The following is a 25,312-nucleotide window of genomic DNA, read 5'->3' on the forward strand; positions in this document are numbered from 1 at the left end:
ATATATATATATATATATATATATATATTATATATATATATATATATGACATTTAGGTCATTTAAGATAAACTCACATACAACGCATACACTTAGATTCAAACTCTAGACTTTTTAGTTGGAAGTCTTAGCTCTCAAACAATAGGAAGGAGAGTTGTGTGATAGTTTATATTTTAAATAGATTGATGATATCCCGTACGCTTAATTTGTTAGGCTTCTTCAAGCCTTCGGGCCGCTGCTCGAAGAATGCAGAAGCCTTGCAGCTTCGACAACCAGAGCGACTTCAACGTGAAAAACATGAACGCTTTTGAGCGTGCTCTTAATGCAGAGGGCTTGACGGTCTCAACAATCCACGGCAAAGGCCGTGGTCTTGTTGCTGCCAAAGACTTTTTGCCCGGTCCGTCTCCTACCTTGTTTCTACTTCCCCTCATTTTATTTTTTCTAGGGTTTTGAAGTCTTAAAAACGACGACGTGTGTTAGCTTTTTGCTGAATATTAAATTGACTTGCCTCAGGGGATGTGATAATTTGTCAAGAACCTTATGCGAGCTCGCCGAGTAAATCTTCCACGGGGTCGTCATGTGATGGATGTTTTTCAACTACCAACTTGAGGAAATGCTCTGGATGCCGGATTGCGTGGTATTGTGGTAGTGCCTGCCAGGTACTTTTTCTTAGGCTTTTGTATCAACCCAAACTCTTGACTTTTGAGGTATTATCTATTTTGGCTGAATGGTCTTACAGTTTTATCCCATTGGTGTAACTTCTCAGGAGGTTACACAACATATAATTTCTCCCACACAAACATGCTTAATTTTGAAGTTCTGACGAGATTCGATGCTCTAATGTCACATCCCAACAACACAAGATGCGATTAAGGAGTACAAAGAACTATTTTCTACTCAAAGAAGAAAAGTGTATATAATACAATATAATGCATCAGAGTAAATAATAGAAAAAAACTTAACATTCATTTCATTATTATGAATTCAAAAATAATACACTAAAAATACAGCTAGAAAAAAAAAATGTAAAAAAAAAATAAATGACAAGAAAGAAACTATCCAATCGCAAAAAAAAGGTATAAATAACTTAATAGAAATATAAAATTACTCAATATCAGTTTTACTACTGATAGTTCTGCTTATGAGGTGGCTATCTACCTAGGGCTTCAGTAGTATTTGCTATGAACAAAAATAACTATAAGTGAGTTTGTTAAATCAAATCTAATATGTAACTCTTATCTATTGAAGTATAACCGACAAAGGAATGAGTTATGCAGTATGATTGATCAGTAGGTAAGAGTAGAAATTAATTATCAATATATTTATGCATGTTATTCACGTGTCATGATTTTTACGACGGTTTTAATATGGCAAATATGCTACTATTGCAACTGTATATGTTAACTTTATAACTAGTGTAATATCAATCAGATTTATGTAGATATAATTATATACCATTATATGATCCATCTGTCATTCAATGCTCAACTTATGTCTAATTATATCTATTCATTTATATATATAACTATAGTTTATTTTGTCAAACAGCTTGCATTGGAAAAGTAAACACCAACCCAAGGAAATCCAATGATTTCCTGTAGAGGCTTCATTTAGAGGGCCCGTCAGTCCAACAAGCAAATATTAAATAGAGTTATATCAACTTATATACCATTACACACATGTATATAATTTTCTATCTTTGATAACCACACCTTTCTTTGTTGGAGGTGTTACTTTTATTACTTGTATGAAATTTCTAGATATTTTATGTTGTTAGTTTTATATTAAATTTTTATTTATTACTTCATAATCGTGTAGAACTATTTATTGTTCATGATGATATTAACATGTGTAGAACTAATGTAAAAAAAAAAAAAACATGTGTAGAAGTAACATTACCTTGAATAATTTTTGCATAATTATTCCTTTAATTTAATTCATTCACATTAACCATGTTAATTACAATAGCTAGTATTTTTTCAAATCATATTAATTATGAAATTTCTAAATTGCCATAGTGACTATATAACTCATATGAAAATTTGTTTATCAAAAACATAAGACTATATGCATTTGTGCAATGGTATATAACTTAGTATAAGTTTATTGAATATTGGCTAGCTGGGCCGACGAACCCTCAGAGTGATGACTCTATAAAAAATAATTGAATTTCCTTAGGTTAGTTTTTATCTTCCCAATGCAAAGTATTTGACAAAATCGACTATATATATATATATATATATATATATATATATATATATATATATATATTAGACGTTAATTGTACATTAAATAACAAATGGGTCATATAATGGTATGATAATATCTTATATGATTATATGTGCATAAATCTGATTGACATTGCATTAGTTACAAGTTAACATGCATAGTTGTGATAGCAGTACATTGGAACCATTTAGGAATCATAGCATGCGATTTTATTGCATGATTACATTGATTGTTGATTTCTACTCTTAGTTATTGATATGTTATACTTTTCATTCATTCATTTACCTTTTATGCTTTAATAGATATAAGTTACTTGTTGAGTTTGATTTATCAAAACATGTTGTTACTTTTGTTCATAGTAAGTCTTAGCGGAGTTAGGGGTGTCAATTTTTGAGATGACATCAAAACCTGATCTAAACCCGACCCAAAAAATTCTATTTTGGGTCTACTGGTTTAATAAAAGGGTTGAGTTCAACTTCTAAGTCTTGACCGGCATGAAAAATTGGGTTGGGTCCGGGTCAAACCGCTAACTCGGAACTGACCCGTATGCAACCCCACTGTCTCGCTCGCACTGCGTCTGCACATTATGCACGCAGCTAGCGACCTGCCTCGTCCCCCGCTCCTTAAGTCTTACACAGTCACGTTGACAGCCTCACGCCCACGCTTCCCTCCCGCACTTGCGGTCACACCCTCGCTCTCCTTGTCGCCCACTCACGGTCACACCACGCACTCCCCCGCTAGTCATCGCTCCCCGTGCTTAACTGCAGGTTTGATAATGACAAATCTATGAACCACTCATTATCAGACACCACATCTTCACACACCAAAGGGTCTTCATCATCCTTCAACCCCTTTTTCCTCAACCTTTTATCTTTCAACCTCTTGTTGTGCATAATATACACAAGGGAGTTTATTCTGAGTGTCGAAAGTCAATTTCTTCTATTCGTTTGCACTTGACTATATGTGCCCCAGTTTCGCTCACACCCAGAGGAAGAACCAGTAAGGCCCAAAAACCTTAATTGCAAAACTCTGTAACTCAGGGTTGGAATCATCGGCGTGAGGTGGCGCCGGCAGGAGAGGTGGCGGGAAGGCCAACCAAGGGATGCTAGGGCGGGTCATGCAAAGCTCTCCTTCTTCATGTGGTTCGAGTCGGCTGATGGAAGGGAGGAATGAAGGGGGGTATTTTATTAGGCACTTAAGTGAGTGGGACCCATTTGCTTGAGGCGTACGTTTCACCCATTATTGTGCAATTGCGCCTTTGAGGCACGCCTCAGGCTCCATGAGGCGTACGCCTCTCCTGGTCCTAGAATTGTTTAAGCAATAACGCGCCTGGGGTTGAAATTGTGCAGAATTGTTTAAGCAATAAAGAGCCTATGAGGTGCGCTTTTATTGTGCAATTTTAAACTATGGTAACAATCTATTATGCATTTATGACCCCTGATTTCATATATCCATATGTAATTTGCGTAAACAATTGTACAAACAAAAATATTTTAATAGGTATAATAACATTGTATTGCTCTCTTTTCCCGGCATTCCTTCTTCACAATATCAAAATGTTATAAAACAATTAGTTTCAAATTTGTCCTTAATCAATAAAATAATATAATTATACACAATTAGCTAATTCATGAATAATTTTATGAATAATCAACATCTATCTATAATTTGTAATCCTCCAAACCTCTCCAATATTTTGGACATGTGTGCATGATAGATATAATTATTTTGGATGTAATGTAATCCCTGATAGAGAAATGAATGCAAAATCTAATATTTGGGTGACCCTAGATTGCACAAAAATGCAATTTACTAACGGATGAAATCCTTTGAAAATTGGAAATGAGTAAAGAGTTGAAGATTTATCTCCCAAATGTCAAACAATGGACGAAATGGTGTAGGATGCACGGTGAACGACGAGGAGCTATCGAGACGATGACAGTTGCTGTTGGAGAAGAAAAAACGAGAAATGGGAGTGTCGTGCTGAGTTGGGATAAAATAGGGTCTTTTCCAGTAGAATTTCCAATGGAAATTAAGTAAAAATTCCAAAGGATTTTTTGTCAGGAATTCAGCCACGTGCACTAATCACCGGTGAATTTTCTGCTAGTAATGCATGTTCTTCTTGTAGTGACTTCACTGCCCCCAAAGTCTCTCTGTTATTTTCTTTGGAACTTTTATGGTAATCTTTTTAATCTACGTGATCATTTTTTAATCTGAAATCAGGTTTTATTCAAGTTTAAAAATCTGTTCTCTTCTAATCCTATATTTGAAAAGTAATAATCTTCTCACTTTTTCAGTTCTCAAACTTATTCCATGGCATTCATCTTTTTTCATTACCTTTTTAATACTTGCATATATATATATATATATATATATGCACCTGTACTATTAAGCCCCATTTTGGAACGTTTATGTTGCTTTGCTTTTCAAAAATCTGGCATTTCACACTTCGTATTTGCTTGACAAATATGCCTTGAAAGCATTGTAATTTACTCCATGGATTCATAGTTATGGGCAACAAGCTTGAAAAGTAATTTCCTCATCGCTATAGTAGCAAATAAATTGTACAAGGACTGATTGATTTTCCAATTTACATAGATTATCTAAAAAATGCTAGTTATTTAGATTGCTTTTAGTCAGCAGCCATTCTTTTGTCTCTATTACTATTTGTTTGTACTTGACCTTTCTATTTTAGTCTTTCAACTTGCATGGTTGAACTTCGTTTATTATTGAATTGAAAATGCTATATATTGCATAAGATGCCAGAATGGCATTAAAAAAATGAAAGAAATTGCTTAAAAATGTAACTAATAATGCCTATTAAAAATAAAACTTTCTATGTTTAATTTTAATATTCCATAAAACATGATTTTAAGAGTCATTAAAATTTATTATTTTTAATATAATAGATAATGTCTTTAGCTAAACTCATATGAGAAAAAGTTTTACTTGTGTATTAAACTCTTGCTTACGTAGTATTTCAGGAAGGAATGATGTATGTGATCTCAATTGTTAAAAGTAGTTGGTTCCCTTAGGGCAATACGATTGTTTAAAAAAGCTTGGGGCGCTCAGACGCTCTCTTGAGCAAAGTGAGACACTAAAAAGTTTCACCTTTTTTAATTATGAAGGTAATTTTGGGATTTATAATATGATAATCATCACAATAAAATCAAATGTTGTAAAAATAAGCATATTTGTAAGTTTTGTGTCATTCCAAATCTTGCTAAAATGTTTTTTTAAACTAAATTTCCCATAAGACCCAAGAGTTAGGTTTCAAGTTTAAACAGCCATATATATAAATTTAAGTTTAATCTAATCTTCACTATAATCTGTTTCATTTTTTTCATCAACTGTACTTTGTTGTCTTCATTAGATTTGTAGCCCATTATCTCATAATATGGTTAGGCATGCTTTAAAAATAATAGAAAATTATGCTTCATAGAGATGAGCTCCATATTGCCTAGGGACTTGCACCAAGGTCCTTGCATAGGCTGTGGCTTAGTGATGACGCCTATCTTGGAGGTGTTTGAGGTGTTGAAGCCTTGTTGCACCTCACCTAGGCACCTAGGAGAGCATCCAACTCACTTTTGATAATACTGCTTAGTCTTTTACCCTTGCATTACATGGAAGCTGTTATCTGTGATATGCAATATAGAGCCAATCTAACTATTACTCCAATTTTGCATTCTAAACTCAACAGCAAATTTATGGAAATTATAGAAGAAAAAAAAAAAAAAAAACTTCTGGGAGGGTTATTATGATGAATGGCAAGCTTTTCAATTTAGGCTCCTGTAACTTTTTATTATTATTTAAAATTCTTGCTTGTTTCAGTTGAAATTATTACCAGATACGATGCTGTGAAAATTCTACTGTCATTTTGTTGCTTATTGTTTTCCCTTATTGCTTAATCTAATTTAATTCGCTGTTATCAGTTTTTCTGCTGTTTCGACTTTCGTTAACTTTTGTATTCTGGCTATTCTTTAGAAATCAGAGTGGAAACTACACCAACTGGAATGCAAAGCCCTTTCCTCCTTGACCGAGGATAAGAGAAAAATGCTAACTCCAACGATAAGATTAATGATCAGACTTGTACTCAGAAGGAAGTTGCAAAATGATCGGGTAAAAAATACCTTTTCTTGATAGCGTCTTGCATAGCCTTTTCCTTTCTTTAAGGCTTTCCGTCTTTTTGAGAGTTTCTGTCTACTGCTTTATAGTAATTTGTTAAGTTTCCTTTTGTACTCCCTCCGTACACATTTTAGACATTGGACCAACCCTGATATATGTTTAATGACTAAATTATCGTTCTGTTGCTACATTGTATCTATGTGATTTCCTTTGTTGAAATGCATTTCACCTCAAAATCTGCATATGGTAAACTTGAAGTCTTTTTGTTCTGCATTAAGCAGATTAGATGTCCTTTTAATCTTCATTTGCTTAGCACTGAATACAGTAATGCCTCGATAATTATCATTATGATACTTTTGTATTGTTGGTATGTATGCGTGTGGGTGGGCAGAAATGTTTAGGTTGTTTTGTTAGTTTTTGAGAAGCTTTTAATGTTTCCATGAGGAAACTTAAGATATATTTTTAGGAGACAGATTGATGTTTTAACCACATTACCTCTACTGTTAATACAGAGTTTTAGTTAGATTTGGTTTTTGAAATGCTCAAAATCCCACAATTAATTCATGTATGTTTGTGGTCACTTTGCTTTGATATTTAGGTACTTGCTCTATGGTGATGGCATTCATTTGTGAGCATACGTGTGTCTTCCACCTTGACATGGTCTAAGGTGGTAGGTTAGCATTGGACATTGCATTTCACTTATCTCTGTTGCTTATTTTGACATCTGTCTATGACGACAATACTTATAAGGTATGGTTCACTCGATGCTGACTAGTGACCTCTCGTCGGCTTAAATGGACTAAAAGAGTGGAGGAAAGAAAACTAAATTGTAGCATTAGGTACGACTCAACTGAATCTGATCATATTTAGCTATGTATGCTTTGGTTTATTACTCTCTTCATAGTAGCTCTTCATGGCATGAAATCAAATTGATATAATTTTTTAAGCCTATGATTTATTATTCTCTCCCATAATTTCATTATATGATTCATAAATTTGATTCCTTTATAGTAAGAATAATCTTGAACATTTTTATGTTTAAATATTTGTGAGAAAAAAAAAATTTCTCCGGTCATTTGACATAGTTTTAACCTTCAAAATTTGACCTATTGTCACAAATCACTGAATGCCCACATCACCTTTAACTCTCAATAAGGTATCTCATCTATATCTAAAAACCTTTAGGAATTTTTTTTAGAGTTAACTGAACTTCACTTTTTAAGATAAATTTATAATATGATTCATAATATTGTTCGTTATACATTTCTAAAATAAATTCTTTTTTCAATCTTTCATTTAATAATTCCTCAAAGTAATATTTTTTTGTGTTTGATGTTTTCATCATTATCTAATATCCATTGATCTTCATTTTTAATACATCTAATTTGATCAGAAATTCTAGAACTTTTATCTCTTTGGCTATTCTATATTTGTCCTCTACTTTGTAAGAAACATTAAAATCATCAAAAGCTATAGCTTTTGCTTTGTTCACCACCATCTTTGCAAAACTTTTAGCTTTTCTATAATCATCACAGGCCTTCATAGTAATCAAATTTTACCATAATTTAAAAATGCATTTTTTTGCGTAATAACTTTATATACCTTATTCACTAGGGGTGTCAATTATTGACACAACTTGAAAACTAGACTGGGACCCAACCTCGACTAAAAAAAATCTGGTTTCGGGTCTACCGGTTTAACAAACGGGTCGAATTCGAGTCTTAATTGCTGAACTGTTTTAAAAATCAGGTCTTGTTTGGGTCAATCAACCTACTAACTTGGAAATGAGCAGAATTTAACATATGTGCCACAACCTAGAATCCCCCACTACGTCATGCTCTCCTGCCTCGCCCCGCGGCATGCGCTTGCGCAATCGCTAGCTCGCGGTCGTGCCCTCGCTAGCACCCACGCTCGATGCTAGCCTGCTATCCTACTCGCACCTACGGGTTAGAGGGGGTCGAGTTGGGTCAGGTCAACTGGGGTTAGAGGCGGGTCAAATTAGGGTATGAACTTCTAACGTGTTTGTCTAATCAGGTTGGGTCAGATTAATTGAAGGCGATTCATTTTCGGGTTGGACTCGAACCCGACCCAAAAACCTATTTTTAAGCCCCTATTTTCAGCAGACTCCTTTTTACTCTATAATTTTTTTTTTTAGATTTTCTTATAACTTCCCTACAACAGTCTTTTTGATTGAATTAGACATCTTATCTCACATTAGATTTGGCTCAACAAAAAGGTCAATTTTGCCCTTTTTGGCAACCTATTCTAAAAGATTAACACTTTCACACCTTTTAAATTTCATAACCTTATCCTAGGTCATAATTCCACCACTTAAATTTTCTCTTTATACTCCCTTCTTCTTTCTCTCCACATTATCTCTAAGATTCTCTCAACTACTCTTAAAATATCGCCATAATTATGTAAATTCTGAGTGTAAATTTAACAGACATTGAATTAAATCCCTAATCACTTTTCCACCATGTCCCAATCCGAAATCAACCGTATATGACCAGCCCTATCTTGTTGGTTGGAAAACAGAATCCTTTGATCCATCTACCAAAAAAAAGAAGTTCGAAATTTACCTGCCGTATGCCACCACTTAATCCTATGAAACATGTTTATGCTTTTCTTTCCTTGATCATGTAGATTTTATAACCTGGATTGTAAGTTCTTTGTTTGTATAAAACGATAAAAGAGAAAATGAAAAAAAAATTAGAAACCTAGTAGGCCTTCTTTCTCCTTTAAAAATGTCATTATTTCTATGAAGATCTGCGACCATCTTTTTTGAAGATATTGCATAAAGAATGGACTTAGATCGCACCGATGCTTCTACTGGTAGCATTTGAAATTACCACAATTATTTTGAAAAAAATGGAGATATTATCTACCTTCAAGTAATTACAAGTTGGTAATTGAATGCATTATTGCTACTGTGTAATTCTGGAGGATTCCGGAGAACTCTTCCGGATTTTGGAGTAATTTTGATGTAGTATGCTATCAGAAGATGATGATCTAAATAGACAAGGTGTTGTTTTTTTATATACAAATTTACTAGAAATTAGCAAATATTTATATTTATATTTTATTTTCATGGTGATTATGGGGCTGTTTGGTTGCCTGAAAAGAAAATGCAGTGTAAATTAAATGCAATATAAAGTAAATCTAGTGCATTCCGAATACTTTAAGACTGTTTGGTTGTCTGCAAAATAAACGCAGGAGAATTGTTTCCCTTGTTTGGTTAGGTAAAACCAGAGTAAAGTAAAAGTGATTTTTTTGTAATAATTTATTTTGACACCTCTAATTTGAGCTTGAGCTTAACTAATTAATTATGATGACTAAGACTTCATTTGGGACGACTTTCTTATTGCATCTTAAAATAATTTTTCAGTTTAAAATTTTTAATTTTTACATTTACATTGAAAAATTGCATTAAGAAGCAATAAAAAAATCATCCCAAATAAAATTTAAGTCTTCATTTGGGACAATTTTCTTATTGCTTTCTAAAACAGCTTTACAAAAATTTTACTTTAAGAAGCAGTAAGAAAGGCATTGGAAACAAAACCTAAGGCTTCGTTTCATACAACTTTTTATCTGCTTCATAAAGCAGTTTTTTAGTACAAAATTTTTAATATTTATACTTAAAAACTGCTTTAAGAAAGTAAGAAAACCACCCCAAAAGAAGCCAAAGTGCAAACTCTACTTGGAGCTTACCTCAGGTATTAAACCGAAGCAAGATTAGGACAATAGTCCAGTACAAGTTTGAATTGAAGAAAACTTATGGTGGCTTCCTCTGTACAGAATGCCAAACATTAAATATTTCTCTAGTGGATATAAAGCATTGAAATTAAATCATAAATAGAGCCCAAAGGTTACTACAATCAGAATATAACAAGAGAATAATACAACTTAAATCACCCTCAATAATCTTAACCAAAATTTACAACATTCTTTCAAGCAGAATAAGTACACATAGATATGTCACACTAACGATCAAGCTTATACTACAACAATGGCTCCAGCTTACCAATCCAATCCATTGCATATACTCCAAAGCTGCATGCAGCCAATTGCGATGCGAAATGTGCATATCTTTCACTGAATCAAAAGGATAAGTTTGTTAGCAGATAAGTAGGGTGAATAGGACAAGCGTTGATGATTATGCTACATTCTTCCTAACTTGAATGAACAATTTATTTAGCAACTCATGCATTCAATAATTGACAAATACAAGCAATGTTTAGAATAGTACACTAGTAAACTTATCAAGAATTAGCCATATTCAAAATCATGAACACATTACCTCGCCATATGGATAATGAGTAATCTCTTCAACCTGCAACAATTGGTTGAAAGTGGCATAGATTTCAGAAGAAAACTTCCTTTGTTATAATGACAAAAAATTAAATAGTGCTACAATGGCAGAACTCAAAGTAATTTTCAAAATCAAAAACATAAAAAAATAGCTGAACCTTCTTAGTTCGCCTATCCGTATTAATAAGGATATTATCGCTGCCTTCTTGAAACCCTCTGCAGCAACAAAAAGAGGATGTGGGAGAAAGAAACTTATTCGAGCCCTAAAATAATGAGAAAAAAGGGCTGTCGCCTTAAGAACCTGAATATCACTGTTCGATTTGCGGGCCTTCCATTAACGGATACAGTGGCCTGAAAGAAAATTCAAAATAAGAATTAAACACCAAAAGTTGAAGCTTTGGAGATTAAACTTTAGGGTTTCTAAAAAAATAAAACGAACAAGAAGAAATAAAGGGCGGCATGGGTTTAGCAGAAGTATACGAGTTGGAAGTAGGAAGAATGATTGAGGTACGCATTAGATTCCAGCGCTGCAGTGAGGAGAGTTCTCCATGGCTGCACCGCCGTAGCTGCTGCCCCTCCCATAACATCCTGAATACTACGCACAATGGCAGGATGGCTGTCGTCCTTTTCGTTTCCGACGACGAATCCTGCCAGCCAATCTACGACGAGCCACACAGAATCTCCGACATTCAGTCACGTCTCCGTAACATCCTCCAAGGCGAGAGCAACATTACCTCCATGGCCGTCACTAACGCAGAACGCCGACTCCATCAAATGATGTTCGCCGACCGAGACTTTGAGATGGCTTCCTCCCCGCTTGACTCCATCAAATATTTCATGCAAGAGGATTTATAACCCGCTCAATTTGAGCGGGTTTTGAAGTAGCACGAAATGGCCTCCGTAACACCCCGCTGATCCTTCGGAGGAATTCCTTTTCCCTCAAGACCAACCAAACGACGTAATTTACGAAATGCGGGTAAATAAATTACTTTACTCTCCTAATTCTGCATACCAAACAACCCTTATATGCTCGACTTTTAGTCATCATGCTATTTCTATAAATAACCTTTATTCATTCTAAAAATGATGATGTAAATTAAATGTAAAATCTTATGGCCTTTATTTTGGCTCCAAGTTTTATTGCTTTGATGATTTAATATTTGTATGTCTCAATGTTTTGTTGCTTGGGATCTTTTCCATAGTTTTTTTTTTCAGTTACCTATTAATTTCTATTATTCTGCTGCATTCCAATAATTTTCTGTTCATCCATATTGACCAAATACATATGACATCTAATATAAGATCGTGAAATACGGGAGATGGCAATGTTTTAAGCGTTTGCGTATGATGCATCAACAATGGCACTACATGGTTCTCTGTACTTATATTTTCTTGTACATATTTATGAATGGCTTCTTATCTTTAGTTATGTTTTTATTCTTGAGCGGTATAACCATTTTTCTTAATTCTCTCTTTGATCTTTAATTTTTAGTATTGCTGCGTATAATTATGCATTAAGGCTAGTAGCTACAATCCACTTCTTGATATTTCTTTTATATTTTCTCCTGTCTAGGTTATCCCAACAACTGCAACAGATAATTATGACTTGGTGGCTGCACTGGTTTCTCGTATCCTGCAGCTCTTTCCATATTTTATATGACAATCACCATAGCATTCTTAGATTATAATTCCATGTTTTATTGACCATTGTTTTCTTTCTAAGATATGTCTGATCTTGATGAGAAACAAATTGTACTGTATGCTCAAATGTCTAATCTTGTGAAGGTGGTACTTCCTTCATTGGAGGTTGACCTCAGGGAGATAACACAGAACTTTTCAAAGGTTATAATTCAAAACTAGTAGTTCATTCTTGTTGTCCTTTTTCAGATGTTAGAACATTTGAAGGAAAGTTTTATTATTTGTTTTTGAGAATGATGAGCAATAAATTACAAATAATGTGATCTATGAACTTAGAGAAATAACTTTCTCCTTCAAAAACTGGATCACGAATTCTTTCAAGCAGAAAAGTTGTTTTTGTCCGTTATCTACCTTTTTCTTACTTTTAAGTAATCGGAAATGGACAATGCCACCATAACAATCCCTATTTAACTGGGTCATCCTTTATATATCTTGGCTTAACAAACTCAGGATTGTCATTTTTGGAATGAAAAAATAAATCGAACATTTCCCCATTGATTTCGCATATCGCATACCACTTTAGTCAACTTGCTTGATTTATTCTGAAAATATTGAAGAAGTATGATTGGAACATTGGAACTAAATTTCATTTTCATCTAAACATTTAAGAAGCTTTATTTTGTCACTCATCTTTCGTTTTTATTCAGTGATATAGTTCTGTTGGGTCTGATGCAGCTTTCATGTAATGCTCATACAATCTGTGATGACGAGCTCAGACCACTGGGAACTGGACTGTATCCTGTAGTTTCCATTATTAATCACAGGTTGATACCTTTTGATGAAGCATTTTTCTTTGTTTGTCTTCTTCTTTATACGGAGCTGCTATATGCAGATTCTTTTCTATTTAAGAAATTCACTGCTGATTGAATCATGTTGAGTTTAGTTGTATACCAAATTCAGTTTTGGTATTTGAGGGTCAAATAGCATTAGTTCGGGCTGTGGAACCGATACATAAGGGTGATGAAGTAAGATCTCCTCGGGAAATCATTCTATATTGCTTTTATTGATTTTAATGCAGTTGATACTTGTATGCTGATGCACTTCACTCTTCAAGGTTGTGATTAGTTACATTGATACTGCTGCAACCACTGAGACAAGACAAAACTCCTTAAATCACTATTTCTTCAAATGCAGTTGTCCTCGTTGCACCAAGGTTGTTTATGTTGAATCCATATTACGACTGTCCTTGTCTTTTGCAGAAAGTAATATTCTTATATTTTTCATCTTTATATCTGTTTTTCCTTCATCAAGAATCCACTTGAAGAGCTTAAGGAAGTTGCTATTCTGGAAGGTTATGGATGTAAGGATCAGAAATGCTTTGGCTTCTTGTTTTACAAAGCCGGTAAACCATCAATAAGTTTGGATGATATAATTGTGAAGTATCTACTTTAACAATAAAATGACTTTCTATGCAGAAAATAAAGCTTTTACATGCCAGGTATGTGGTCACAGTAGGGATGAGTACGACATAAATAGGATTGCTAATGAAGTAGAAAAATTATCAGCAAAGGCTGCTTCTTCTCTTGCCACTGGAAGTATCCTTCACTAAGAGTTTAATGCTGCATGAAAAGTTTATGGAACGATTAAGTAAGGCTTAACCTTGTTTAAGCCCTTAAGCCAGACCAAATAGCTTAAAAAACACCACACATAAGCTTGAGAGATGTAAGCTCGACTTTTCTCCTAAGAGGGGAAGTAAGCCCTGTAAAATAACGGGGGTTGCAATTGAGCTTAGCAGCTCAGCTTGTCTGCATGATTTCCTTTCCTAGAGTCAAGTCTTCTCCTTCCCAGTCGCATCCTTGCTGTTGGGCATGTTGCTTGCCCCCTACATAGTGAAAATCTTATATTTCATCTGGAGATGCTGCCAATTTGTTTTGAAACTTCTTAAAGTAAAATTAATCATCATTTAGTAGTCTTAAAATTAAATACACTCGTGTTTATGCAATATTAGAATACGATGATAAGAAAATGAGCTTTCTCAGCATATATCAGCTTATGTTTCTGACCAAACAAACAGTTTAACTTTGCTTAAGGCTTAACCTTGCCATATTTATACTTAGCTTAAGACCCAACTAAACAAACCCTGAATATCATCATCAATATAGTTTTTTTTTTCTTATGTAGAAGATACTATAGATATGTCCTTAGGAAAATGAAGATTTATAATATGTTTTATGAAGTTTTCGAGTGAGACAATTGACTTCAAATCAGATCTTTCTGAAGCTTGCTTGTTGTACAAAAAACTTGAGCAGCTCGAGGTTAATTTGTTTCATCCTCATTCAGTCAAGTTGTTGGGAACTCGTGAAACTCTTCTGAAGGTGTAGTTAATTACTGACATTTTCCTCTTTCTTTCTGTTTTGTGTTCGATTTCAAATACAGACAAATTATATCCCTCTTAGCAGTAAATGGATAATGATGCCGTGCTTGATTATGGTTCCGCCTACTTCTTTGGCATGAAAGATATTTGCTTGATAATCTTTTGAAGTTTGTTATTTCTATGTTTTTTCAAGTTTTTTCTTCCTCCAGGCGGGGAAGTCCTTGAACAGATGGATCATTCCTTTTCTGTCTCTCTAATCATAGGATTAGCACTTTGACTAGTACTTCTTGCTACCCAAGCAGGTGTTTTTGGAGTTAAACGATTGGAGAGATGCCTTGACGTGTTGCCAGCTGACAATTCCTGTCTATCAAAGTAAGCCCTTCTTTATAAAGTTGCAGTAGTGTGAGTTTTGCATTTTGTGTGCTGCGAAATGCTTTATTTCATTTGTCTACTCATTTCTATAACTAACATGACACATCCTTTGCGGTGGAAGAAATTACTAATTGCAGATCCTTGATTTCATTTCATCTTGTTCGTTGCTATGGCTCATTTAGTTTCATTTTAATTTCAATCAATTATTGTGAATCTTTTTCATAGCTTTTCTCAAGGTTTGGGAAAGCTGGACCGGACAACGATTCGGAAGAAGGAGAGGTTCACAGTTTGATTGTTCAACTTGAGTTGAACAGGAGTCGAACAGGATGATGTAATAAATACTAATTTTATTAAAAAATAATAAAAGTAATATAATAATGATGCTATCATTTTAAATATGTGATAAAAAATTAAGTAGATTAAAAAACTATGAGTTGGAATGGTTCAGTGAAAAAATTGCGTGATGGTTCAAACCTAGCGCTGTAGCAGTCAAACTTAGTTGCACTGCGGCGCCATCTTTTTTAGCACCGTGATGCCTAATAGTCTGTGTACTAAGGATATATAGAATTTTGGCCAAATTTGTTATGGCTGGCAAATTATTTTCTTGAACAAAATAGTGAGTGTGTGTAAGAGAGTGTGTGGAGAGAGCATGCTTAAGGAAGAACAATCACATAAGTGCTTCCAGGTGACATCCCACACAACTCTTCTTTGTATTTTGTTTTGATCTTAGTAATGAAATATGTTTTGTGTGTTACCTTTTCTGTGGCTAGCTAAACACTTAGTTTTGGACTTGTGATGTGTGATGTAAAGAATGAATCATCAGAGTAGACTCTAATTCTTGAAATGATTAATGTATTTTTCAATTACTCCTGTTCATAATTGCATCGATCGTGCTTTAAGTTAAAATTTAGTGTGAAACTGTGACTAATTGCCTCGATGGAGGAATAAGAGAATAATTAGGAGAATTGAAACACAAAGCTTTCATGCCTAGGCATAGGATGATTGGGATTTTTTAATATATGAAAATATAACAATTGTAGTGGAGTGACAGCTCTACTTTAAACTTTTATAAACTTGACAGAGATCAAGGAGTACATATACTCTGATTTACAACATACATTAGGAGAGTCAACTTAGATAAAGATGTCTTTAATCACCATCGTAGGTTCATAACATTTTCATTAACTGAAATCTACTTTTCAACAATTGTAGTAGGAACCATAGAAAACTCCTAAATTCGATTGATAGGATGAGTTTTGCGATTTGAATAGACAGTACTAGGGTAATTTAGTTCCTCGTGGGATTAGCATCATAGTCTAACTTTATTATTTGACTGACACATACTTATGCATCAATCAGTCTTGCTTAATCAAGAACAAGTATATTTTTATTTCAAGCTTAGTATAAAAGGCTGTCAATTTGCATCATCAAAAGTTGAGCCCTCAAATCCTCCATCAAAATCTTTCCCACCAAATGCATCAACATCATGACTTCCAAGTATTTCATGGCTATCTCCTAAATTTTTTAAGATATCATCATCTGCAAAACATAATTATAAAGTATTATATCTTTATTAAACATTTATCAAAATAATATAATTTAATCCAATTGACAATTTACTTTGTGGCGAACTTTTCTGGTCCAACTAATATTCAGATCTTCAACAGTGAGAGTAATATCCTCTATATAAATTACAGTCTCTAAATCCTCTAAAGCAAGCTATGGAACTAGTTCATTATCAAGCACTCAAAATCAGCCATCTCAATATTTGTATAGTTCAAAGGATCATAGTTTTTTTTTAATCTATAAAGTTAATATGAATCATGATAAGTATATTGTACATTCTTCTATAAAATAACATTTAAATATAATTGAAAATCATACATATGCCTCAAATTGAGGTTGTACCAAAATCACAGAGCCTTTGATGCTCTAGATGCTTTCATCTCTTCGTGCGAATTTACTCAAATACACTTCAAATTCTTTTACATATTAAAAATAAAGATGTTTGATTAAAAATCCTAACATCCAATTTCTGCAAATTTGGTGCACTTGAGCCAAACATCTTCCATTATTCGTCTACAAGCTGTCAAACATTAATTAGTTCATAGGTAAGTGATATGCACGAAATATCAAATACATATAGAATTTGTTATAGAACTTACCAGGTTGTATTTTTTTGACAATGTCAAAGTAACTGGTTTGCCAAAAAATTTCTAATCTGTCATGAAAAATTCTAACCTCATTCATTACTAATGATTGTTTAGGACATATCTCTTTATTTCAAATCTACCCAATCAAACCTTGCATCACTTCAGGCTTATGTAAAAAATGTTTTTTGTCATATTGAAAATAAAGATTAAAAAAATAGACTACACAATATATGTCTTGTCATAGCTGGCTATCTCATCTTCTCTTTATAATACTTGTGTATGATTTATACATACTTTTAACATTTTTGAACATAGTTTTAACATTTTTCAAAGAAGGTTTGGATTCTGATTTGGTCCTTGGAGCTAAAAAGTTTTCCATCTCATCTATCTTTCTCTCCCTCTATCGATCCTTGTATGGTGTGCATATGAAGATTGTGACATGGGAAGTGACGAGGATTCACTTTTTTCATTCATAAGGTCATCAACAAACACCGATGTATTCTGCTCCAACTCCTCTTGTGTTTGTTATTTCATTTTAGATATCTCTTTCAAATTCTCTTGTATCTGATAATAGATATCTGATGATAGATATCATGTGAGACTTTTTATATGAAGCAATGTTACCTCTGATTTTTGCTAGGTGCCGTTTTATCTTATTAATACCTTCACTTTTGCAAGTAATCCCACAATGTAGACATTTAAATTATTATTTTTCCATTAGGTCCTTTATACTTACTATAATAACTATAAGCAATATCTATCTTTTCACGCACAATATAAGATGAAGCTGTTATTTGATTGGTTGTTGGATCCATTTTAAAGCAAAAGTTTTGAACTGCACAATTTCAATGAAAAAAATATGAAAGCATACTCAACTTTCAGAAACTTAGAGAATATGAAGAACTCAACTAATAGATTGTTGACTATTTAAGTAAAATTCACTAAATGAACTGAAGGTTGAATGAATAAATCTACAACTTATTAAACTTCAATTAGCAAAATAAAACTGATTAAAATTTATAGAAATGAAATGCATTTAATAACATATAATAGATTTGATGCACAAAAGTTTTGAACTACACAATTTCAATGAAAAAAATATGAAAGCATACTCAACTTTCAAAGGCTTAGAGAATATTAATGTTAAGAGAAAATATTTAAAATGTTTTTAGGAGGTTAAGAAGTGGAGAAGAACTAAGAGATTTTCCTCTCAGGGCAGATTTATTATTATTGATTTGATAATTCACATGAGCAAAATTAAGAATGCCATGAGGCTATAATATCTTAATGTTATTAAGGATGGCTTCCCTTATTCATGAAGAAATATTGCAGCTTCATTTTGATGGGCGATTTGTTCGTTGGGGAGGTGGGTGTTGGTGGGGCCTAATCCGATCAAAATAATCATTAAAACATGTTTAAAAATCTTCAACCTAATGAGCCTTATTAGGAACACGAGTTCCCTTGTTCAATGCATTCTAATAGACCACGAGTGAAAAATTACCGAGAAGACTAATTCATGACAAGCCTTAGCTAACAGAGTGCTCTTCACCCTATCAAATACACCAACACTAAGGCTAACGTGCAGATGCCCCATTGAAGTGTCTTATTTGGTCTAGAAATATCTTCCTTAGGTGACATTCAGAATGTCAATATATAAATCCAGAGTGATGACTTGGTTGCTAAACTCAATGTAGTCTAAACTGAAACAGGTTTTTTCAACAATCTACAGAGTTTGGAAATAAAAATTATATCAACGACAAATATAAATCATTAAATCCATAACTGTCATATAAATCTCAAATCTTACCAAGCAAAGAAGCACGACTGGGTGGGCTGAGGAAGGAAGTGTGACTAGGCAAGCCTGCGATGAATTGCGACAAGAGTGCAAGCTACGAACGGCGTGCGATAGTGGGATATCAGGCGGAAGGGCAAGAAACTGAAACACGCAAATCAGGAGAGAGTTGCTGTAACGAACCAATTGGGTGGCCGGTTCAACCGAACCGGCCAACCCATTTTAAAAGCCGCGACCCAACTGCCCCGTTTTGCGAATAGCAAGAAAAAAAAGGGTGGACGTCTGGTTGGAACCGAGCATTGCATAGGGAGGTTTTGGAGTTTTTCGATTTTCCATTTTTAGCAATCCATCGTGTTTGGAGATAGAAATCAACAATTCCATTTTATTCCTATCGCTAACAAATTTCTAAATTGGGAGAAATTGCAATGAACGAGAGGAATGACCGAGAGGAAGAAGGAAGGAGGTTTGCAAATTTTTTCTTTCATTTTTTGTATAAATTGTCTTAAGTTATTTCATCTAAACCTATATATACTTTTTATAGAAGAAAAAGGAAGGAATTGAAGGCAAGGGGAAGGATTTTGGGAAAGGAAGAAGGATTTAGAGATTCCCATTTAAAGGAGGAGATCAAATTGTAGGAGTTGGGTTCTTCAAGGAATTCAACAAGAATGAAATTTAAGGCTGAGGTGGTGACTAAATCAAAGACTTAGAAGATTCAAAGTGGGTATTTATAAAATATTTTCTTTATTGTATTTTCTTTTTTCATTTTTGAAAGATGCATGTATATGATTGTTTAAGACTTATGACTTATATTATTAGAAACAATTACCTGAAATAAGCAATTATATGTACAAGTACAAATATGTGGAAGAAAATATATGTAGAAATTAGTATGTCAAAGAAATATGGAGTAAATTTAGAAAGCAGTTATACATATGTATTTGATACATACATGCATTAGAAAGTATATATAAATGAATTATACATGAATGGAAAAAAAAGGAAAAGGATAACATGCAAAAGTATTACAGGAGTTCACCTCCATATGGTACTGGCTGGGGAAGCCATGTACCCATGCACGTAAAAAAAAGGAAAAAGATATGGAAAAAAATGAAATGAAAAAGGTTGTACCCTTGATACATTAGACGATACTACATCATATTCATTTAAAGTATTTACTTTAATAAATATTCATATGTATAAAGGAAAGATAAGGTCATGATATAATATGTTTATGGTATGAAATGAAACAATGGAAAAGAAAATACAACTCATATGTTAGTTAAATGAACATATATCAAAGGTTTTATGTATCGTATTTTATGCCTATAAGTTGTTTTTAACTATTACTCACTGAGTTTACACTGTAAACTCAAACCCCTAAATTAATGTCTCAGGTAAATCCCGAAAGAAGAAGAAATGACTGAAAGAAAAGAATTCGTCTATAGAAGACGACGTGTAAATGACAACAGGTAAAAATGACTGATGAGAATGCTTAGTTTGGTTCTAGATTAATTAAAGTTTTCTTTGTGTTTAGTGCCTCTTCAGTTGATGAAAAGTTTATGTTAATGTACTTTATTTGGAATGTGATGAATTGGTAATACCGTCCGACTTTCAGTTCCCGCCTTGTTAAATCGAGTATCCGAGTCAGGTCGTGACAAAAGTGGTATCAGAGCCCAATTACGATATGAACTGTACTGAAAGGGCCATTAGGATAATTAATAATGATTTTTTTTTTAAATTCTATTATAATATGAATATTTTTTGTAAGTAGGAATCAAAATGAGTATGGAGAAGAGGAAGAAGTAGAAAGAACGGTACCTAATGTTCCTATTAACCCTGAAACATTGGCACAAATGATGACAGTTATGACTCAATTGATTCAAGATTCAAGGAATCAATCATCAAGTAGTAGTAGTGGTGTGGGAATGGTTATGGATAAGTATCTGAAATTGTTTCAAGACATACGACCACCATTATTTAAAGGAGTTGAGGGACCAGTAGAAGCTGAAAACTGATTACTAAGAATTGAAAAGATTTTAGAAGGAATGAATTGTCCAGAGGAGAAAAAAGTTTCTTTAGCGACCTTAGTACTTGATGGAGAAGCTGAAAGGTGGTGGAGAGGTCTGTATCAAGACAAATTTGAAAGAATTCCTAACATGCAAATTAAGTGGAATGATTTTACTCAGGTATTCAAGAATTGGTTTGTTCCTTCATCTATGAGGAGGCAGATGCAGGACAAGTTTATGAGATTGATACAAGGAGATAGATCAGCTATGCAGTGTGAGATTGAATTTACAACATTAGCCAGATATGCTCCTCAATTAGTACATACTATGGAGGATAAATGCAACCGATTCTTAGCTGGATTAAAGGATGCAATTAGATAACCTCTTGTTCCATTTGAGATTGAAGGATGTAATTAGACAGCCTTTTATTCCATTTGGGATTGAAGATTATTCAGTATTTGTGAAAAGGGCTAAGAGGATAGAAGCGGGCCTATAAAATACTCAAAGGAGACGCGATTTTAAGGAGAGAAAAAGTGGTGAAGTTATGGGAGCCCATCAGGATTCACATAGCAAATCTCTTTCACAAGGTGAGAAATTTAATTGGAAAAAGATAAAGTCCAGCAGTAGTGACAGTTCAAGTGTGAACAATTGCAAGAAGCGTATAAGATAACATAAAGGAGAATATTTATCTGGTATAAATACTTGCTTTTGGTGTCATCAACCGGGTCATATAGCCAAGAACTGTCATACCTTGGGGCAAAGACCAGTAGGAGAGTCAAAGATAAATATTGGATCTCAGAGGAATGTTGGAAGACCAAGAACAATAGAATTAGCTGCTTCTACTCCAGGATCAAGTCAAAGCCGACAGAATACTCTGTCTAGAGTATATGCACTGACTCAGAAGGATGCTAAGGTTTCACCTGAAATAATTACATGTGATAAAAATGAGAAGTGGATAAATATATATTATGAAAACATTGTTAAAAGAATGATGAATGTTTATGTTATTCTTTTTATGTAATTTTATAGGTGAAGTAACGATTCAAGGAAAGCCTGTATAGATCCTTTTTGATATAGGAGCTTCACACTCCTTTATTTCAGATGCATTTGCTGAATCTATGAGATTGAATGTTTATGGAATAAATGAAACTTTGAAAGTTTTGATGCCAAATGAGTCTGTTGTGAATGTAAGTGTATGTCAAATAACTTTTAAAATAAAGGAGAGAGAGTTTGAAACAATAGTGAATGTTTTACCATTACATGAGTTTGACATAATTGGATTGGTTATCAAAGTATTTTGTGATTATTGACTGCAACAAGAAAATTGTTAAATTTAATTCCCCAGAAGAAAGAAAATTGAAATTCTATGGAGAGGGGAATTTCTTCAATGATAATCACTTATATGAAAGCATGCAAATTTGTATTTAAGGGATGTCAGTATTTTCTTGCTCAAGTAAATGATACAAATAAGAAAGTTAAAGAGTTGAAAGATATACCTGTAATCAAAGAATATCCAAAGGTGTTTTGGGATGATTTTTCATGATTACCACCAGAAAGAGAAATAGATTTCACTATTGAGTTGATAATATGTTCAAAACTAGTGGCAAGGGCACCTTACAGAATGACAGTCAAAGAGTTACAGGAGCTGAAAAGTCAGTTATAGGAATTGCTAGATAAGGGATTTATCAGACCAAGTTTCTCACCATGGGGAGCTCCAGTACTGTTTGTAAAGAAGATTGATGGAAGCTTCAGAATGTGCATGGATTACAGAGAACGGAATAAGCTTATTGTTAAAAATAAATATCCTTTGCCCATGATTGATGATCTTTTTGATCAACTGGAATGAGCTACAGTTTTCTCTAAAATTTATTTGATATATGGGTACCATCAGCTACGCATTAAGGAGGAAGATATAACAAAGACAGCTTTCAGAACCAAATATGGTCACTATGAGTTTGTGGAATGCCATTTGGAGTGACAAATGCACCAGCTGTATTTATGAATTTGATGAATAAAATTTTTAAGTCATTCCTGGACATATTTGTAATTGTGTTTATTGATGATATTCTGATTTATTCAAGAATTGAAGAAAACCATTCAAGTTATCTGCAAGCAGTGTTGCAAACACTTAAGGAGAACCAGTTATATGTTAAATTTTCAAAGTGTGAATTTTGGTTTAACAATGTAACTTTCCTTAGATATGTGATCAGTGGTGAAGGTATTTCAATTGATCAGAATAAAATTCAAGTCATTTTAAATTGGCCACGACCAACGACATTTACAGAGGTGAGAAGTTTTCTGGGTCTTGCTGGTTATTACAGGAGGTTCGTAGAGGGATTTTCTCAGATTGCATTGTCGTTATCCAGATTAATTCAAAAGGCATTGAAATTTAAATGGAGTAATCAGTGTGAAAAAGTTTTCCAGAAGTTAAATAATTGTCTAGTGACTGCCCCAATTTTGACAATTCTATCAGGTTTAGAAGAGTTCCAAATTTTCTGTGATGCTTTCTTAAGGGGACTTGGATGTGTATTGATGCAGCTTGATAGTGTGGTGGCCTATGCTTTAAGACAATTGAAAATTCATGAAAGAAACTACCCCACTCATGATTTAGAATTGGCAGCTGTATTTTTTGCACTCAAAATATGGAGACATTACGTATATGGGGTCAGATGCGAAGTGTTTACAGATCATAAGAGTCTCAAATATATTTTCAATAAAAAAGAACTTAATTTGAGGCAGAGAATGTGGTTAGAACTAATTAAGGATTATGACTTGGATATATAGTATCATCCGGGAAAAGCAAATGTGGTTGCAGATGTACTTATCAGAAAAGCTCTTGGAAATGCAAATTTTTAATCACCAGCAGGAGCAGATAACCAGAGATATGAAAAAGTTAGAGATTTCATTGATCAATCAGAAAGAGACTAAAGATATGTTTTTAAATCAACTGGTGATTGAATCTACTTTGAAGGATAGAGTGCTTAATGTATTGTCTCAAGATGAAAAATTTCAGGTCATCATGAAGAAAGTGCAAGCAGGACATTTAGAGAACTTTGAAGTTGATAGAGAGGGGTTATTAAAGTATAAGGGCAAAATCTGTGTTCCTAATGTTGGAAATTTAAGAGAAGAAATATTAAAAGAAGCTCACCTCTCAACTTATGAAATTCACCCAGGCAGTACAAAGATGTATCAAGAATTGAGAGGCTTATTTTGGTGGACAGGATTAAAGAGGAGTGTTGCAAAATTTGTATCAAAATGTATTCTCTGTCAGATGATTAAAGAAGAACATCAAAAGCCAAGTGGTCAACTACAACCCTTACCTATACCTGAGTGGAAATGGGAGGACATTGCGATGGATTTTGTGATTGGATTACCCAGTTCAAGGCAGAGTCGAGATGCAATATGGGTTATTATAGACAGATTAACCAAGTCAGCTCATTTCTTACCAATCAGGCAGACAGATTCAGTGGAGAAGCTGACAAAACTATATGTTGATGAAATTATGAGATTGCATGGAATTCCAAAATATATAGTTTCAGAAAGAGATGCTTGTTTCACTTCTAAATTGTGGAAGAAAATTCAGGAAGCTATGGGTACTAGATTGACTTTCAGTACAACATTTCATTCTTAGACAGATGGGCAATCAGAAAGAACAATTCAAACTTTGGAGGATTTATTGAGATTATGTGTTTTAGATTTTGGAGGAAATTGGGAGACTCACATACTGTTGATTGAATTTGTATATAACAACAATTTCCAATCTAGTATTGGAATTACACCTTACGAGGCTCTTTATGGGAGAAAGTGCAGAACACCCTTTTGTTGGGTAGAAACAGGTGAAAGAAAAATCATTCAAACTGAACTGGTAGATGAGGCTACTAGCAAAATCAAATTAATCAGAGATAAATTAAAGGCAGTGCAAGATAGGCAATGGAAATATTATGATGCAAAGCATAGACCAGTTGAGTTTGAAGTGAGAGAATTTATTTTCTTAAAAGTTAGCCCGATAAAAGGTGTTCAATGGTTTGGAAGAACAGGAAAATTGAGCCCAAGGTATATAGTTCTTTTTGAAATCACAGAGAGGAATGAAAATATGGCTTATATATTGGATTTGTCAGTGCATATGCAAGGAATTCATAATGTGTTTCATATATCAGTGCTCCGGAAGTATATCTCAGATGAATCTAAGAGAATTCAGTTTAAATCAATTGACTTGCAGCCTGATTTAAAATATGTTGAGGAACCTAAACAAATACTGGATTATGATGTCAAATAGTTGAGGCATAAGACAATACATTTTGTGAAGATTTTAT

General features: G+C 33.7%; 1 protein-coding gene across 1 annotated transcript in view; it reads left to right on the top strand.

The window, feature by feature from the left end:
* The first annotated feature begins 287 nt into the window (after nucleotides 1-287).
* LOC110098638 (histone-lysine N-methyltransferase ASHR1) overlaps nucleotides 288-25,312 on the top strand; it is a 35,465-nt gene continuing 10,440 nt past the window's right edge. The window contains exons 1-12 of the mRNA XM_020825524.2: nucleotides 288-396; nucleotides 513-658; nucleotides 6,213-6,347; nucleotides 12,238-12,292; nucleotides 12,388-12,506; nucleotides 13,038-13,126; nucleotides 13,246-13,327; nucleotides 13,417-13,515; nucleotides 13,614-13,704; nucleotides 13,778-13,897; nucleotides 14,571-14,677; nucleotides 14,979-15,048. Coding sequence (XP_020681183.2) covers nucleotides 297-396; nucleotides 513-658; nucleotides 6,213-6,347; nucleotides 12,238-12,292; nucleotides 12,388-12,506; nucleotides 13,038-13,126; nucleotides 13,246-13,327; nucleotides 13,417-13,515; nucleotides 13,614-13,704; nucleotides 13,778-13,897; nucleotides 14,571-14,677; nucleotides 14,979-15,048 — 1,213 coding nt within the window. The 5' untranslated portion in view covers nucleotides 288-296. The remainder of the gene's footprint in view (nucleotides 397-512; nucleotides 659-6,212; nucleotides 6,348-12,237; nucleotides 12,293-12,387; nucleotides 12,507-13,037; nucleotides 13,127-13,245; nucleotides 13,328-13,416; nucleotides 13,516-13,613; nucleotides 13,705-13,777; nucleotides 13,898-14,570; nucleotides 14,678-14,978; nucleotides 15,049-25,312) is intronic.

This window comes from Dendrobium catenatum, unplaced genomic scaffold, assembly GCF_001605985.2.
Source record: "Dendrobium catenatum unplaced genomic scaffold, ASM160598v2 fragScaff_scaffold_1089, whole genome shotgun sequence".
In the NCBI taxonomy this organism is placed as follows: Eukaryota; Viridiplantae; Streptophyta; class Magnoliopsida; order Asparagales; family Orchidaceae; genus Dendrobium; species Dendrobium catenatum.